The 16,702-nt window shown below is 50.0% G+C and overlaps 6 protein-coding genes across 6 annotated transcripts; 3 read left to right on the top strand and 3 right to left on the bottom strand.

Annotated features, from left to right (window-relative positions):
* Window positions 1-1,093: 1,093 nt before the first annotated feature.
* BDV14DRAFT_191820 (FAD-linked oxidoreductase) lies at window positions 1,094-4,187 on the top strand (the record flags this gene model as incomplete). Its single annotated transcript, XM_073771541.1, has 3 exons — window positions 1,094-1,674; window positions 1,723-2,576; window positions 3,091-4,187. 3 exons carry the CDS (start codon window positions 1,094-1,096, stop codon window positions 4,185-4,187), a joined length of 2,532 nt encoding a protein of 843 aa, XP_073625124.1.
* Window positions 4,188-6,077: 1,890 nt separating this feature from the next.
* On the top strand, window positions 6,078-7,230 carry BDV14DRAFT_179111 (uncharacterized protein). The gene has a single exon (XM_073769696.1). It carries the CDS (start codon window positions 6,163-6,165, stop codon window positions 7,090-7,092), a length of 930 nt encoding a protein of 309 aa, XP_073625123.1. The 5' UTR covers window positions 6,078-6,162; the 3' UTR covers window positions 7,093-7,230.
* Window positions 7,231-8,922: 1,692 nt separating this feature from the next.
* Window positions 8,923-9,913, bottom strand: BDV14DRAFT_179107 (uncharacterized protein). Its single transcript, XM_073769695.1, has 3 exons — window positions 9,673-9,913; window positions 9,389-9,604; window positions 8,923-9,323 (listed from the first exon to the last, which is right to left on the bottom strand). The coding sequence occupies exons 1-3, from the start codon at window positions 9,841-9,843 to the stop codon at window positions 9,219-9,221; spliced, it is 492 nt and encodes a 163-aa protein (XP_073625122.1). The 5' UTR covers window positions 9,844-9,913; the 3' UTR covers window positions 8,923-9,218.
* A 608-nt stretch (window positions 9,914-10,521) lies between these two features.
* On the top strand, window positions 10,522-13,309 carry BDV14DRAFT_203135 (Zn(II)2Cys6 transcription factor; the record flags this gene model as incomplete). The annotated part of the gene is made up of 7 exons (XM_073774215.1): window positions 10,522-10,616; window positions 10,677-10,811; window positions 10,878-11,152; window positions 11,222-11,307; window positions 11,352-11,977; window positions 12,025-12,195; window positions 12,241-13,309. 7 exons carry the CDS (start codon window positions 10,522-10,524, stop codon window positions 13,307-13,309), a joined length of 2,457 nt encoding a protein of 818 aa, XP_073625121.1.
* Window positions 13,310-13,546: 237 nt separating this feature from the next.
* On the bottom strand, window positions 13,547-15,131 carry BDV14DRAFT_203134 (BUD22 family protein; the record flags this gene model as incomplete). The annotated part of the gene is made up of 2 exons (XM_073774214.1): window positions 13,547-14,665; window positions 14,742-15,131. 2 exons carry the CDS (start codon window positions 15,129-15,131, stop codon window positions 13,547-13,549), a joined length of 1,509 nt encoding a protein of 502 aa, XP_073625120.1.
* A 336-nt stretch (window positions 15,132-15,467) lies between these two features.
* Window positions 15,468-16,618, bottom strand: BDV14DRAFT_179100 (complex I 30 kDa subunit family protein). Its single transcript, XM_073769694.1, has 3 exons — window positions 16,394-16,618; window positions 15,670-16,319; window positions 15,468-15,616 (listed from the first exon to the last, which is right to left on the bottom strand). The coding sequence occupies exons 1-3, from the start codon at window positions 16,560-16,562 to the stop codon at window positions 15,563-15,565; spliced, it is 873 nt and encodes a 290-aa protein (XP_073625119.1). The 5' UTR covers window positions 16,563-16,618; the 3' UTR covers window positions 15,468-15,562.
* Between the last annotated feature and the right edge of the window lie 84 nt (window positions 16,619-16,702).

Raw genomic sequence — 16,702 nt, 5'->3', positions numbered from 1 at the left:
AGTTCGCGCTCTTTGCCCTGTTGAACCAACTTCTCCAGACTTTCGCATGAGGATTCCGGGGTCTTCTCCGCAGAATCTCCAGCGTCCATATTAATGATCTGGATCAGATGTCATGAGGCCTGGTCATGTTTGCTGAAGCTGTTTCAGTGACTAATGGGATCCTCCTTTGCTGGACTGATGCTTTGAGATGCTTGGCATAAATCCCTGCCAAATCTGCCGCTAATCCAAAGCTTGACCCAGTTGCTGTGCAGTTGGCAGCTCCTATTGGTTGAATTCTACGGGAACCGGGCGTTGGTTTCATTCACATGAGACTAGTCTTCATTGGGCTAGCTATTGATGCCTCGAAGATCAGGGTTATTCACTCTAAGATGCTCTACTTGAACAGCCAGTAATATCCTATGTAAAAATAGCTAAGATAAACAATCTAAAAATTATAACACTATCTCTAGGCAGCATTATCAGCAGAAAGAAGTGTAGATAAGAGTAATTTGCCATCGTGTTGAGACCACTGAGTGAAGGTAACCGGCCCGGTCAGCCAGCTGCATCCCGGTGGGTCCTTAACACCGGCCCGTGGACCGCTTCAGTATCAATGTAGATAGCATCAAGATGGCATCAACTTCGCCAGATCTACTCTGGTAAGCGCGGAAGCCGGTTTGCATAAGACACAGCCGGTGAGATATCCTTCCACTGCAATGGGCGCCAGTCGCCACTCTCCCGGTTCGCTTTACTCATAGAAACTAGATGTGGGCATCGGCTACACACCGGAGTTCGCATCCCTCGTACTTCCCCGTCTGTGCCCAAATCTAATTGTAAGAATCAGTAGATCTTGCATTCCGTTGCCGGTGAGGGTATTTATTGATAGTACCTAATCACAACCTCACGCGGGCTGTATGTGTAACAAAGTAAGAGAGCCCTTGCCGGTTCAAAGCGGTTCCTACCGGGAACTGTCACCTGCCTATCCATCCATCCTTCAGCTATCGCACATAATAATCATCGCCACCTCGCTTCTCTGTATTGTTAGCTATACTTATCCTCATCAACTCTGAAATCGTCTTCAAAGACATCATCCCCTGCCATCTAAACTACCATCACAATGAAGGCCGCCGCCCCTCGCCCAGTACGGGCTCTATCCACCAAACCTTCTTCATCCTATCGAACCTCCAGATTCGTCAGCCGGACAAGCAATGCTAAGTCCTCCATTGCAGCTGATACAACCACCCTGCTGCGCCAAACTCAGTCACCAAAGAAGTCCTTGAGCTCGCCACTGGCAAAGCTGCCTCTTTCCTCTGTCCTCCGCTCTTTGATCATCCTTTCCGCTTCCTCATCATCTATTCTTCTCAAGCCATGCATCTACACACTTTCTGCTCTTGCACACCCTAAGACGTCTCTTCTGGATGTTGCCAAGAACCCTCTTTTGAATCTCCTCGTCAAGCACACCATCTACAAGCAGTTCAATGCTGGCGAAAACAAGCTCGAGGTTCAGCGCTCTATCAACAACATCAAGCAACTTGGTTACCGTGGAGTTTTGCTCGGATATGCTCGTGAGGTCCTTGTTGGCGAGTCCAACGCAGACCCCGCCGATGAAGCGGCGAGCCGCAAGGAGATCCAGATGTGGTTAGACGGTACACTCCAAACTGTTGACATGGCTCAGGAGGGTGATTTTGTAGCTTTGAAGTGAGTCCTCCTTCTCTTCAGCAATGCAAGCACCAACTAACTTTGCAGGTTCACCGGAATGGGTGTCCAAGCACTTGAATACCTCCAAAAGCGAGCCATGCCCTCGCCATTCATGGACCAAGCCATTCAACAAATATGCGACCTCGCCATCTCCCGCAACGTGCGTCTCCTCGTCGACGCCGAAGAACAAGCCGTGCAACCTGGCATCGAAGAATGGGCCACCAAGTACCAAAAGTACTGCAACTCGCGCACCCCCGGCCGCGCCGTCTTCTACAACACCTACCAGGCCTACCTCTGCTCCACCCCCGCCACCCTCGCCAAGCACCTCGAGATCTCCCGCAAAGAGGGCTACACACTGGGCGTCAAGCTCGTCCGCGGCGCTTACCTCAAGACTGAACCCCGCCACCTGATTTGGTCTCAGAAGGAAGAGACGGATGCATGCTACGACGGCGTCGTCGAGGCCCTCCTCACAAGAAAGTACAACTCCATGCTCAAGTCTGCTTCCATTGAACATGCTACCGACCTCCCTCCCGTCAACGTCATCATCGCCACGCACAACCGCGAGTCCGTTCGCAAGGCACACGCTCTCCGTCTCCAACAGGCTGCGCAGGGGCAGGACACCTCAAATGTTGAACTCAGCTACGCCCAGCTCCAGGGTATGGCGGATGAAATCAGCTGCGAACTTCTCGAGGGATTCCAGTCCGCTGAGGCGCAGGAGAAGACTGCCACCACTGAGTCACCCAACGTCTACAAGTTGCTGACTTGGGGCTCTGTTAAGGAGTGCATGGGTTTCTTGCTCCGTCGCGCTGTCGAGAACACTGAGGCAGTTGGACGCACGAAGCAGTCGCAAGAGGCGATGTTTGCTGAGCTGAAGCGCCGCGCTAGGGCCACTTTCAGGGCTGGTAACTAGACCAGTTCGACGTCAAGTTCAGCTTCTGTTCTGTTTGAACTGGTGTTGGTGGTTCGTTTCGTTTAAGCGTTTGTGTTTCCAGATTGTTTAGCGGATGCATGCATGCATGCATATTTTAGATAGACCCTGCAGCGTTGATGCGGGGTTCCCATTATGATAATGAACGATATTCTATACAATCTTCTCCCAGTAATAACATTATAGTATAATCGCTCTCTTTTTTTGAATTCCTACCCTTTTCTCGATCTTTTTAAGGTTCTAGTGTACACACCACACCATGTCTAGCCGCCATACTCATAGAGACGATCTCCGCCCCGACTCCGACTCCGACATCGCCGGCATCCCCGTGCTTCTCCAACTTAACTTACCTTAGCTATTTCCGCGCTATCAGGAACAACCTCCACATTTCAAGAGAATAAGCAAGTTCTTCCGAAATCCATATAAAATATCTCTTTTTTCTTCAAACTACCACGTCACCCTTACTACAACCACATAATCACCTGGAGAAAAAAAGAACAAGAAAAGAAAGATGTACCTCCTCCCCGAACCCGCCGTCGCGACCCTCCTGCGCAGCCTAACACGCCCACAAACCCTCTCATTCCTCTCAACATTCAACAGCGCCCTCAAAACAGTAACGGCGCAACACCATGCCCCCAATGCCGAAAAAAGCGTCCACCAACCCCTCCGCACAGCCATAACCACCAGAACAGGCAACCTGTCTTTATTCATGCCCGTCTCGAATACAGAATCCACGGGTATAAAGATTGTGACGGCTAGTGCGAAAGCCGGTATAATTGGCGTGATTAATATCTTTTCTCCGGAGGGAAGATTGGAGGGTCTACTTAGTGCGGCGGAGATTACGGCGTTTAGGACAGCGCTGTGTGTTATGTCGCTTTTTGTGCGTGTCAGGGGCAAGAAGGGCGCGTTGAGCAAGGAGCGGGTTGTTATTTTGGGGTCGGGACGGCAGGCGGAGTGGCATGCTAGACTTGCGTTGTTGCTTTGTCCTGGGGAAATCAAGGGTGTGATGTTTGTGAACCGGGGCGTGAAAAGGTTGGAGGAGTTGGAGAGGGATGTTGTGAGTGAGTTGAGGGGGGGGTATCCGGATGTCCAGTTTAGTACCCTTGCGAAGGAGGGAAGTGAGCAAAGCGAGTATGAAACTCGTCTAAAGGAAGTTATTGGGAACTCGGACGTGATATTCTCTTGCACGCCGAGTACGGAGCCGAACTTTCCTTACTCCTACCTCGGTGACTCGAACAAATCCCGCTTCATTTCCCTAATTGGGTCATATAGGCCCCATATGCAGGAGATTGATATCGAAACACTTCTCTCTGGCGGCGGCGTGGTATATGTTGATTCGAGGGAGGCATGTCTTGAGGAGTCGGGGGAGTTGATCAAGGCTGGGGTTAAGGGAGAGTCGCTAATTGAGTTGGGGGAGCTATATGGTGATGAGAAACTAGGTGAGGAGGGGATGCTTGAGGTGTCCGAGGGACAGAATGTCATATTGAAGGTCGTGGGAATGGGCATCATGGATCTTGTTACGGGGAATAAGCTGCTTGAGGTTGGGAGGGAGAGGGGGGTTGGCACGGAGGTTGATGGGTTTTGATCTTGACATCAAGCTGGATGTCTAGACTGAAGTGCTATCTGAATGCTATATAGAACTCAAGCCGCAAGATCCTCTCGACTCTTCATCTCCTTTACATATAGAATGTGAGGACCTGTGAAATCGACGCCGAAAATGACCGCTACTGAGGCCATAAATGGTCGCATTTCCACCTCTAACTCCCAGCTTCTTGCCGCCGCCCAAGCGTTCGCACCACTATTCTGCACCCGCCAAGCATTGCTAAAAGTCATTGTGTTGGCGCTCAACTTCAGTGAGTGCGCAGTCTCTCTCAAATCACGATAAAAAAAACGCCGAAAATGGCCTCCTTCGCGGCCAAATCCTACAGCCCTCCAGGTTCAACCGGCCAGGCCAGGCACCATACAAAATGTCACCTTTCCCCTCCTTCTTTTCCCTCCTTCTTTGTTTCCTCTTTCACCATGTAGTGAACCCTACAGTTGGTCAGAGGAAGTAGCTTCAGATTAGCGAGAACTAAGTGAATATTGACTGAGTGAGCGAGCTCATTGACTTAGTTACTAAACAGAAAGATGGTAGATACCCGTGTACAACTGATGTAGCCCCTCACTAGTTGCGGGTAACCATTGGTTCTCGTTGCCTGCCTGCTTCTGACAGACCCATGCCTGTTGGATTCCCAAGAAGCCGTAGTAACAGAGCCTGTGCTGCGTCGCTGAAAAAGATTGCGAACCTAATGAGAGCGTTGGAGGGTGTTAGAGTTGTACTAGGTATGTGTTTGTTGGTAGCCAGTCTTAAATATCTTGCGAATACACCTATTATGTCTCGCAAGTAGTATAAGCATCCATTGCAAATACGCAAGCTACAGAGATATCAGCATGCGGATGCTCTTTACAATGAGGAACCTACAAGCGGCACTTAGAGTTTCTCTGCTCTTTCTGCTCTAATAGCCTACACAGGCCTTTCCGTAGCCTGTGCACTTGCACTTGGCACCAGAAAAGAACCAATTACGCACTTGACCCTGCTCGCTCCTCAACACTTAACTTTGAAGGGCGTTCGCATCACAATCGTGTAAAAAAAGTATTATTATTGGATGATAAAAAGTTTGATAATGAAGCAGATTAGATAAGGCAAATCTTTAGGTCAGGTATTATCTTGAACTATTTATCCTGCTAGTACGTCCATCCTATTTAAGGATCAATACCAGGAGCAGCTTTCTTAGAACCAATTTAGTCCGGTTCTATTATTCCTGGGATCAGAATAATCTTGGAATCATGAATCCTAGAATCAAGTATTTCCTGTCCATGGCATCCCAAAAAACTACAGCCGGGGTGTAGCTAGGACATACGGGGCAAAGCACACGACCGAGGAGGTCTAAAGCCGTTTTGTGAGATCCGCCTGGGGTTCTGGGTTGAGACCAGGTGTAAGCTTGTGGTTTGACCAGATCCTTGGTTCAAGATGCCTCCTTCTTCCCATGGCCGTAGGATTTCCAACACACTCTTCAGCACCACGTCTCACCCCTTAAAGTCCCGGCCCTGTTCTATAGAAACAGTATGCAGCGATTCACAACTGTCTAAATTATTTAATCTGGATGTAAATCAAGGTGAATATCTCTCCAGCCATCCTGCTAAATCTGTCCTCCTATTGCCTTCATATGTTGTCTCCGGTTGGTGACTGAATTTGTTTTGATCCCATTTGCACTTAAACAGTATGAGCCAATCTAGTCTTGTTATCTTTTGTCATTCAGCTTGATATGGCCGGTGACTCGCACTGTTTGGCAAATAATCCTACATGGTGGTGAATGTCAATGGATGTGCTGGGCGTGGCTTCCGTTTGGACCAGTCGCTACCTTAGCCCGACTTCCCCAGGGGGACAGATTCTTCCTTTGCTTGCCACTGTCATGCTGTTAGCTTTCTGGATTAGATCAGCAGGGATAAGATTTCGCTATTGGAGATCTTACAAAGAAAGTTTCCAGACCGCCACCATCTAAGGTTCAATCCGCATCAAAATGGGATCCCTCGCCCTCACCTCTGCCGTTGATCAAGACGCTATAACCAACACCACATCGACCATAGACACTTCCGTCAACGCTATGCTTTTCGCTTCATCTTTACCGACTGGGACACCGACCGCGATTGGATCGACAGTATGCGGTATCAAGAAGTACATCGCGCTTCAGCTAGAACTCCACACCACCTGCTACGTTCATTTCATTAACGTTCCTCCAGCCATCGTTCGACGCTCGGATGACTACCCCATCGAGATCTTTGGCGTAAAAGGAGCCAGGATATACTACGACGAGGGTGCCAGAGACCTGATCGTGAAACTTGTAGAGAAGCCACACGAGGTGGCGCATGGCGCCTTCACGAAGAAGCTTCTCGGCCAGACTTTGACTATGAATCTCGACAACGAGCTTAGCTTGGATGGTGCTACTAGGGTCACGTCTAGAGGTATATCGAAGGAACCAGATGCCTCCTTCTCGCCCTGGACACTCCCTCCCGGTAGATCGCGGCAATGGCCAGCAGTTGTGGTGGAGTGCGGGTATTCCGAGAGTACCAACCATCTACGAGCAATGGCCAACCTGTGGATCAGCAATTCCAATGGCGATGTAAAAGTCGCAATCATTATTTCAATCGAGCGACCGAGGGCGAAGATCATCCTAGAGAAATGGGTTCCAAGGCAGACAGCGAGGAGTATGGGCCCATCGCTCCGCACCCGGGGGCAGCATGCACGATGCGAACAGGAGATAGTCATCACCAGAAATGAGGACGGATCAGCTGCTATCTCGGGGGCACCGCTGGTGATTCACTTCGAGGAGATGTTTCTCCGGGCCTTGGTTCCACCCAATGAGCATGATTTTGTGATAACTGGAGCGGATTTGGAAAGCATCGCCCGGGAAATTTGGAGAGCGATTGCGTACTTGGTCTCGGCACAGTAGTGGAATGCTCTTGAATGACACAAGCGGAGGAATATTTTCGCTGACTATGAGAGCCAACTTCTTCACTTCATGGAAGACGATTGGGGTTGAGGCAGGGGATTGCCATTTGCTGTATGTAACATGTAGCTTCAATATGACAGACGCAAAAGCTCACATTGATCTATGTTGGCAGATAGGTGCCTGAGATATCTAAATGACTCGGCATGAGGTGACCTAGGGTCTGCAGATAGCTTAGATAGATGCAGCTGGACCTGCTCTTGATATTCTGGTATTTAAAGACCTCCTGGTGAGCTGTAGGATATGCCTTTAAGAAGTCTAGCTTGTTGATATGATTGAATCCAAGGCGCATTTTTGATCCCACCAAGCCTCCATATGCACGCTTCAAAGGACCAAAACAACCACTATCTAGAGGCTGTAGAAGGTGTGAAGAGTGAGGAGGCATGCAAGTAGCAATAATATTATTATCACTGCATGCTTTATCAAAGGCAGGCGTAAGGTGGTTTCCATGGCCATCAAAAATAAGTAATTGATATCGACCAACTGTACAGCCAGCAGTTGAAAGTATAAACACCTTTTGAAGCTACCAGAGGCCTATCTTATCAATAGTCCAACCATTCTGGCTAACTCAGATCCTCCAATCATGTGGTAAGCAGGCTTCTCATGCCATCCCTCTATATGGACTTTTCCTTTAAAAATAATGGTAGAGGGAAGGACCCAGCCTCTTGAATTGACACACTCGATTATTGTAACCTATTCCCGATTGCCTGGTTGAAGTAGATGAGGTTTTCCACGTCTTGTATCCATATTACCTTTGTAACTACCTGAGTAGTTGCTACCAGGCACATTGCAAAGCCTGTTTCATCAATATTGAAGATATCCTCATCCAAAATATCATACTCCAATCGGACCTGCTGTAGCTGCTCAAACCATGCTTGAAGGGTCTTGGGATCCTCACATTTAGCTTGCTTAAAGTTATATTTCCTGGCAAATCGACTCTTGATCCCTTCATGTCAACTAATAAGTGTTGAGACCCAGTTTTTGCCGACAGGGGTATATAGAGATGGATTATCAGATTGGAGAATAATGTTAGCCATATTCTCTACCTGTGATGGCCTAGGAGCTGCTCCATGCTTGTCCTGGATATTATCCATTCTATTAAAGTATCCTCCTGGATTTGAGATAGCCTGTGGCAGTTGGCGCGTTGTTCTGTGCGAAATTGAAGGTCATTTAATTGGTCCTGAAGGGTAGATCGAGGAATTCAAAAACCACTGCTGCACGACGAATACTTGAGATATCGCTCTTTTTTAACGCGTTTGTGGCAAGTTGGATCCTTCCTTCTTGCTCCACCAAGCTTCGAGATGGTAGACGTCTTTTTGGTGGCATGCAAGTTTTTGGAAAGTGACAGTATGTTCGCGCGTGGACTTTTTGTTCGCTTCATATACATGAGACTACTGAAACAGGCAACTGATGGAGAATACGAAAACAAAATGCCTTCTCAGGATCCAATGAGGAGTCTGGCCAGATATTTAAACTCTATACAGACCATAGTGAGAAGATCAAGACCTTTGGTGGTTACAGGTGACCGGGCCTCGTTTTTTTGGTCGTGCTCCACGTTCCTGGCCTTGGCAGTCAGGTGATTGACACTTTACCTTTTTTGTTATGTATGACCTTTCAAGCCACTGGAGCTATTTCAGTACCAATACACAAAAAAACCTAAGTACTTAATAAGTAGTTATTAAGTACTTAGAATGTAGTACGAGTTTATGTGTATATCAAGTGTACCTTGTAAAAAATATCTCTAAAGGACTTAAAATGTATTATATCTTGTAGGTTATACCTTGTATTTCAGAAAACGACAGATTAGATACTTGCTGATTAATAGTCTTGGCGGTCATGTGAAGGGGATATATGTCACGCAGCCACGTTATTAAGGTGGCGTGACCTGTGTACACAGACCTTTGAGTTTCATTCATTATATTGAGATTAATCATCCGAATGGTAGCCACCTCTCTGGTCAACAATCAATCAATCCTGATCAATCCACCTAGTTATCCTGGGGCGGTGATGACAATACAGCGTATCAAGCGGCTATCCCCGAAGCGGCGAAACTAACCCGAAGCGGGAACTCACAGGTCCTCCTTTACAAGCTCAATGAACTCCGGATTACCCTGCGCTGCAAGTTCCTCAAATCGCGGCGTATTCTCCTTTAGCCAGGCCGCATCTTGTCCGGCCTGTATTCGTGCCCATTATCAGCTCACACTCAGACCCAGCCCGAGCAATGCAAAGTCAGCCTTACCTGAGGCAGCACAAATCCACTCTCCACCCCCGTCGTGATAGCCCCCATGATAAACACCCTTTTGAGCTCTAGCTCCTGTCGTCGCTCACCATTCTCATGTTCAGGAATAATAATACTATTCCAAGCCTCTAGAATCTTCAGTGCCACCTCATCAAAGTCCTTTTTGGATCTGCTTCCGCCAGCGCGCACGTAGCCTGTTATGCGGTTTATAGCGCACTGTGCCCTTGTCAATATCGTTCTCCCTCTACCTGGATGTAGCGGGAGGTATGAAAATGGTAGCTTACTTCCTTTCCACCAACATAATTGAAATCGCGGCTTGAATCTGTAAAGCGGACGTTAACGAAGAGCTTCGGTGTTGAGAATTTGCGCGTGTGGATGGTTGTTATCGATTTGGCTAAAGCATCCCGTTGGGGTTTGGAGAGGGGGATGGTGTGTTCGATTTGGTAGAAGGGCATTTTGAGTATAATTACCCTTGAGGTCAAATAAAAGACAGTGGTGTGAACTTAAGGTCGATTGATGTTAAAGATAGTTCCAGGTGAATGTTTTATAGTACTTCCTTCCCCGCATGATGTAGGTGGGTTCGGGATTCGGCCGATATGTTCAGTAATCATTAATTACTCTCGTCGCCGTGATACCAGCATTGTATCGGGCGAGATCATCGCTGGTAATGGGATTCTCGTTAAACTCACGCTTTGAATGGTGCTCATGCGACTGATGGTCGTTAGGGATTAGTACCTTGTGCCTGCAGCTATATATAATGAACGCCCACTATGCTCAAGCACTAGCGCTGAATGGCTGGAAGTACACAGGCAAATAACAGATCGAGTATAAAAAACCACTAGCATCATAATCGGACGTACTATCCAGTAAATATAGAGATAAGCATCTCTAATAAAGTGCAGGCATGAGGCTCCCTAACCCGATCCATTTGCGGGCCTTCGGTAGAGTTGGAACGGGGACCGCTTATCAGCCGGTCAGCTCGCAATCGGCCAAAAATTCCCTGGCTTCCCAATCATCTTTCCTCCTTTCTCCCTCTACTTCCCCAGGTACTCTCCTCTCACTCTTATTCCTTACCGGGCTGCTACCCTACAATGACCCCCACCACGCACCCCCCTTGATCCTATCCCACTGCCATGGACGAGGCCCCATCCACACCCGCCGTCGCGGCCACCGCATCCCAGAAGCGACCCCGCGTTTCGGAGGAAAACCGCAAGAGGGCGGTGCGAGCGTGAGCAACCAATCTACCTTTTTACCATTCACTGTTAGACTAAATTGTTTATTTGGGTAGTTGCGATGGCTGCCGTCGCGTCAAGGAGAAATGCGAGGGCGGCGTGCCCTGTCGCCGGTGCCTGCGGTATCGGCGCCAATGCGTCTTTACGCATCCTGACCAGGCGGATAAGTTTGCGGGGGCGTCTTCTGTCTCGTGAGTTGCTATTGGAATTTATACCGACACGTACACAAAACAAAGCTAATTGAAGCTTGGGTTTAGTCTCCTCGAACGAACCGCCGCGCGCAGCCGCCACGACATGCTCGAGTCGGAACGAATCCGGTGCATGGAACGGATACTACAGCATTACGTACCGAACATCTCATTTGATATTCAGTCGCTGAGGAAAACTGCAGAGGAATTGAAGAGCCAACACCGGGGTTCGCAATCGGAGGGCAACCCGGCGGAATCGGTGCAACTGGATGCAGAGGAGCTCGAGGAATTGGCGCTTGAGGATGAGGATTTTACGATCAAGGCGTTGCCGGATAATACGACGCGTATGTTGCCTGGATTTGAGGACTTTGTGGGAGTGTAGTTTGGCGATCAAAGGGCTAATGGCGTCATAGAGTACTCTGGCGAGTTCTCGTACTTGAACTTTTCGATGAAGATCCGGAAGAAGATCGATGAGTGGATGAAAGCCGAGACACCGGGGGTAGGTCAGCCAGCTTCGTTCGCTGTGCTCTGCTAACAATTCAGGTATCGACCGATGCGGAACCCTTCGAGGAGCGATGGCGCGCGACACAATTACAATCCGGAGCTGTGGTATCAGCATCAGTCACATGCCTGCCGCCGCGCTTTGTAGCCGACTTTCTCGTTCAAATGTTCTTCAAATACGCCCAGACAAACAATTTCTACGTCGAGGAAGACTGGCTCAGAAATAAGCTCGATACTTGTTATACGAATCCCGAAAGCCTATCATCGAACGACGCCGGCGCAGTATGCTCTATCCTTATGGTCCTCGCAGTTGGAACGCAGTTTGCACACATGGAATCGGCAACACCTGTCAATCGGCTATCCAACCAGGCCAACACCGACGATCATTTTTCGGAGGATGAAGTTGGCTTGACGTTCTACCAATTTGCTTCGAAACTACTTCCGGATATCATAGCTTCTGCGTCCATTCGGAGTGTTCAGGCTTGTCTGTTGATTGGTACTTATCTATTGCCGCTAGATACGTCTGGTCTTTGTTACACGTACTTTGGCCTTGCGCTGAAGATGGCAATCCAGAACGGCATGCATAGGAAGTACAGCGGTGAGGGTCTGCGTCCTCATATGGTTGAGATCCGAAACAGGGTGTTTTGGACGGCGTATACTATTGAGAAGTGAATAGCCCCCAAAATCTATCTTAACCGCATGCTAACAGTCCCAGACGCGTCAGTATTCTGCACGGAAGACCGGTATCTCTGTCGGACACGGATGTGGATGCCGCCTTTCCTGTTGATTTCCCGGGATTGATGCCGCACGGTCAAGTGTCCAATCATACCAATATGGTGACCTTGATAACATTAACCCTGAAACTCGGCGAGGTCTCAAATGAAATGTAAGCAGTCTGCTCTCATTCCATCTTCTCCGCTGACAGTACAAGATGCGCTCTCCGGAAATGTCGAAAGAACCAACAGCAGGATTGTATCGAACGACTCCTTAACCTACGCAAACACCTAGTCGACTGGTGGAACACCCTTCCAGAAGAAACACACTGTCGAGACCTCAACCCAAGTGGTCCCCTATTCCGAGCAAACGTCCACCTAAAGCTCGACTACTGCCTCACCCGCATCTTCCTCGGCCGCCCATTCCTCTTCAGCAGCATGAAGGGCTTCTCCTCCGCTACATTCCAAGTCTCACCAATAAAGCTATCTTCTGGGGTCTCTAAAAACCGCTCAACTCTCGTCACCGATTGTGTTGAGGCAGCTCTTGAAATTATCGACCTCTGTCGACTCTTACGCGACGAGACGGGCCTTGCCCGTGCCTCATTCACAGAATTCTCCTCCTGCCGCGCTGCCCTCCTCGTTATCCTCGCGCAGAGCTTAACAAAACGCACTGAGCGCCTCCGCGAAGCTATCCAAAAGGGAATGGCGCTCATCAAAATCATGTCAATGGGCGTTGGATCAGCTCGATCAGCTGTTAGCGTCATTGAAGCACTTGAGCGTGCCATATCCCGACTAGAAGAGTACAGCTCAACCCAAGGCGCGGGCCAATCCAACTCACTTGAATCCGCCTACGACCGCTTCAAGAACTGGGAAATGCTCTGGAAGACAGGGCCCGTTTCACCTGATACCCAGCAAGCCACTATTGCCAACCCCAACCCCAACCCCTTCCATGATTCATTCCCCACAGAGGCAGGAAACGGAAATGGCGTCGTACCTCCGGGTCTCGTTACTGCCACGGGCCATGACCCTTCATTAGGCGGACCTGGTGCAGGTCCCAGCCAACAAACAATACCAAACACAGCATTATCCCACGCGGATATGACCTCACCATCAGAGTTTCTCACCCCGCATACATTTGGGACAGTCCCGCATATCGGCTTCGACCACTTTGGCGCGAACTTCCCGCAGGAACTTGGCGAGTTTACTGCTATTCCGTGCTTTGAGACGGATGGGCAGTCGATGCCAGGGGCGGGGGATATGAAGCCTGAGGGATGGTTGCAATTTTGATGTTATCTCCTACTGAGATATATTGCATTTCCATGGTGCTTTTGGTCTGATATTTGATCTTGATGGATGGGCTTATATGCTCTTGTCTGTTTGTTTTGTGTTACGCTAGCAAGATACCTACTCGTAGACCGTCCACTGCATCCTCTGGGCGGCGGTGTTCAGTTCAGTGTTCTTTGAATATAGAAATGCAACAAATTAAATGCAACCCGATTGATATCATGATACTTGTATCCACGCTTAATCGAAAACAACCTTCTTCCCCGAGAAAGCAGCAGTAGCCTTCGCCTCCTTCGCCTTCCTCGCCGCCTCCCAAGAAGGATGCAACGGTTTATTCGCGTCCGCCTTCTTCTTCGCATCCTTCCCACCGTCCCCAGCACCAGCAGAAGCACCACCAAACCTCCTCTCCCCAGTAACAGCCATAGAATTCGACCCCGTGCCAAACCGGCTCCTCGACCCATCACCATCACCCGTCGCACCCTTCCGCAAATCCCACCCGCTATCGCGCCCTTTGCCCTTCTTGTTTCCCTTCTTATTCGCCGTCTCCTTAACGTGCTTCGCGCCAGCACCGTACTTCTTCTCCCAGAGTGCACGGCGAGCTTGCTGCCCCATGCGGTTCTTGCGCTTGGGCGCGATGTCGTCTGCTGCGTTTTCGGCGTCGACGTCGCTTTCTTCGTTCTCGGAGCCGGACCAGTACCCGCCCATCATTAGGGATGGGAGGAATGTTGTGCTTGTTGCGGGGGCTTTGGGTTCTTTACCGGTTGGTTTTGGTTTCTTGGTTGGTGGTGGAGAGGGGGTGCGTGAAGCGGATAGTGATATTGAGGGTTCGGGGGAGGGTTCTGGTGAGGGGGTTATGGACATTGAGGAGCGGCGGATTTGAGGTCTGGTGAGGGCGTCGTCTTCGGACTCTTCTTCTTCGTCGGAGTCTGGGGCTAGGCGGGCGTCGAAGGCTGAGTAGTCTTCTTCGCTGTCGCTGTTGCCGTCTGTGTCTTCCATTTCGATGTCCTCGTCTCCGGCGTCATCCTCGTCGTCAGATACCGGGATGGACACCTCCCTCTGAGCCTGCTCTTCGTCGTTCTCGGTCGCCTTTCCAGTACCCTTCTTAACCTTCTTCCCGCTCTCCTTGTCCAGCGCAAATAACGCCTTCAACCTCTCCATGATCCCCGGCAGGACATTCTTCACCGGCTGACTCATGAATAACCGCGCCGTGACATTTGCCTCCTCTGTACTCTTCGGCGCCTCAACGGTGAGTTTCTTCGCCTGCTTAAATCTGTAGAACACCTGCGTCTCTTCAATCCGCTTTGTCTTGGCGAGTTGCTTGAAGAGGTATTTCTCTGCGCATTTCGTCGGGTCAAGTGTCTGCAGGAACACAACGTCAGATATATAAGTTCTTATAGTAGAAGAAACCAAGCAGAAAAAAAAAGGATATGTATACCTTCAAAACCGCAATCTCCCCCTCAATCCTCCTCGCCGCCTCTTCAGGATCAACATCCCCCTTCTTACTCTTACCCCCCATCTTCCCCTTCCCCTTCTTATACTTTGAGTTTCTCACCGCCGCATCATCCTCCGCCCCCGCCGGGACTTTAACCTCCTTCTGCCTTCGTCCGAGCTTCTGCCGCTCTGAGATCCGGGCTGCCTTGAGCGCGCGCGAGAGACTCGTGACGCCGAAGTCGAATTGGTGCTTTAAACGGGCTGTTTGGAGCTTGATTTCTTTGTTTTCGGCTGCTCTTGCGGCGTCGGGTTTGGTGAGGGATTTGGATTGCGAATGCGAATGCGCTTGCGAGTCGGGGTTGGCATCGCGGTCGGAGAGCTTGCGTTTGGGCATTTTGGCGGCGGGTTATGTTGTAGAGCTTGATGAATGTAATATGAGTATGAAACTCTTCCTGTGTAGGGTACAGAAAGAGGTTTCAAGCTGGTTTGTGTTGAGTGTGGAGGTTAGAAGTTTGCGGTTGTAGATTTCTTGAGGGATGCGGAGACATTTTTTTTTGTTGGTTGCGCGCGCCAAGACATTTTTATAGGTCCCGCTGGTTGACGGTCTGGACTACATGGTACCTTTAACCTTGCCTTACCCCGTAAGAAGTTTCCTACCTATATTGACATCTGATTGTAATTCGATCGATAGGGTCCTACAGTTGATGCGCGGTTCGGCTACATGAGGAGGCTCGTCTTGAAAACACCGGAAATTCATCTAACCTAGACACGGCGGTATGTACATACAGAACGAGAAAGCATGGGGAAATACGGTACATATTGTTTCTATTTCTTTTCCTCCTCCTTGGGCGGCTCGGGCTTAGGCTGAGCCAATTTGAACTGGTATTGCAGTCAGCATCAGCACGTTTAGTAATTTTTGGAATACTACGTACCGACTCTGGGGTCCTATCCCGACCAGAGCCAACAGGCTCCCAGGCAGCGGTACCACCCTCGAAGTTACGGAAGGCCTGGGTAAGCTCGAGAGGCTCAATGACGATACGCTTCTTCTCCTCGTCGTAGCGGAGCTCGGTGTATCCAGTCAAGGGGAAGTCCTTGCGCAGAGGGTGGCCGTCGAAACCGTAGTCGGTCATGATACGGCGGAGATCGGGGTGTCCCGAGAAGAAAACACCGAACATGTCGTAAACCTCACGCTCGTACCACAAAGCACCCTCGAACAGACCGGTCACACTGGGAACAGGGCTGGCCTCGTCGGCGTACGTCTTGACACGGATGCGGGAGTTGTAGCGGACACTCAGAAGGTTGTAGACGACCTCGAAGCGCTGGTCACGGGTTGGGTAGTCGACGGCGGTGATATCTGAGATAGTCGTGAATTCGGCGGAGGTGTGGTACTTGAGGAAGCTCATCGTCGGGATGACGCCGGAGGGAGGGACGTAGATGCACAGCTCGTCCTTCCATACGGAGAACTGCTGGACGTGCTTGGGCAGACAGGCCATGATGTACTGGCCGTACTTGTGCAGGCTATCGGCCTTTTCCTGGTGCTTGTCGGCAGGGTTGACAACGGGAGCGCGGAGAGGGCCCTGGGCTGCGGAAAGTTAGTCAATTGATCTGTGACTTCCTCGACTCATCTGAATTGGTGTCTGAGCTTCGTGAACGTACGAGGACGGTCTGCATGGCGCATGTTTGGGGTCTCCGTGCCAGCAGTGGTCGCCTTTGCTACCTGCTGTAGAGGGGTCGAAGAGAAGGCACGGCAATTGCGGGATGACCGGGCGACGGACGCCAAAGAGCGGCCAGCACCCAGCCGCATAACAGAGCGAGAGGCGGCCATGGTTATTGCAGCAATTGCAGCACAAAGGTTGAGGCAATTGGGGGGGCTGATCGAAGCGCGGGTAGATAGACGTCGTGCATCCTCCAAAGGAGCTTTTGCGGAACGCACGTGATTGAAGCACGTGACTTCCAGCCAATGCA

Source organism: Aspergillus stella-maris (genome assembly GCF_047715825.1).
Source record: "Aspergillus stella-maris strain CBS 113639 unplaced genomic scaffold BDV14scaffold_55, whole genome shotgun sequence".
Taxonomy (NCBI): Eukaryota; Fungi; Ascomycota; class Eurotiomycetes; order Eurotiales; family Aspergillaceae; genus Aspergillus; species Aspergillus stella-maris.
The sequence above is the reverse complement of the archived record's forward strand: the minus strand, read 5'-3'. Positions and strand labels throughout refer to the sequence as shown.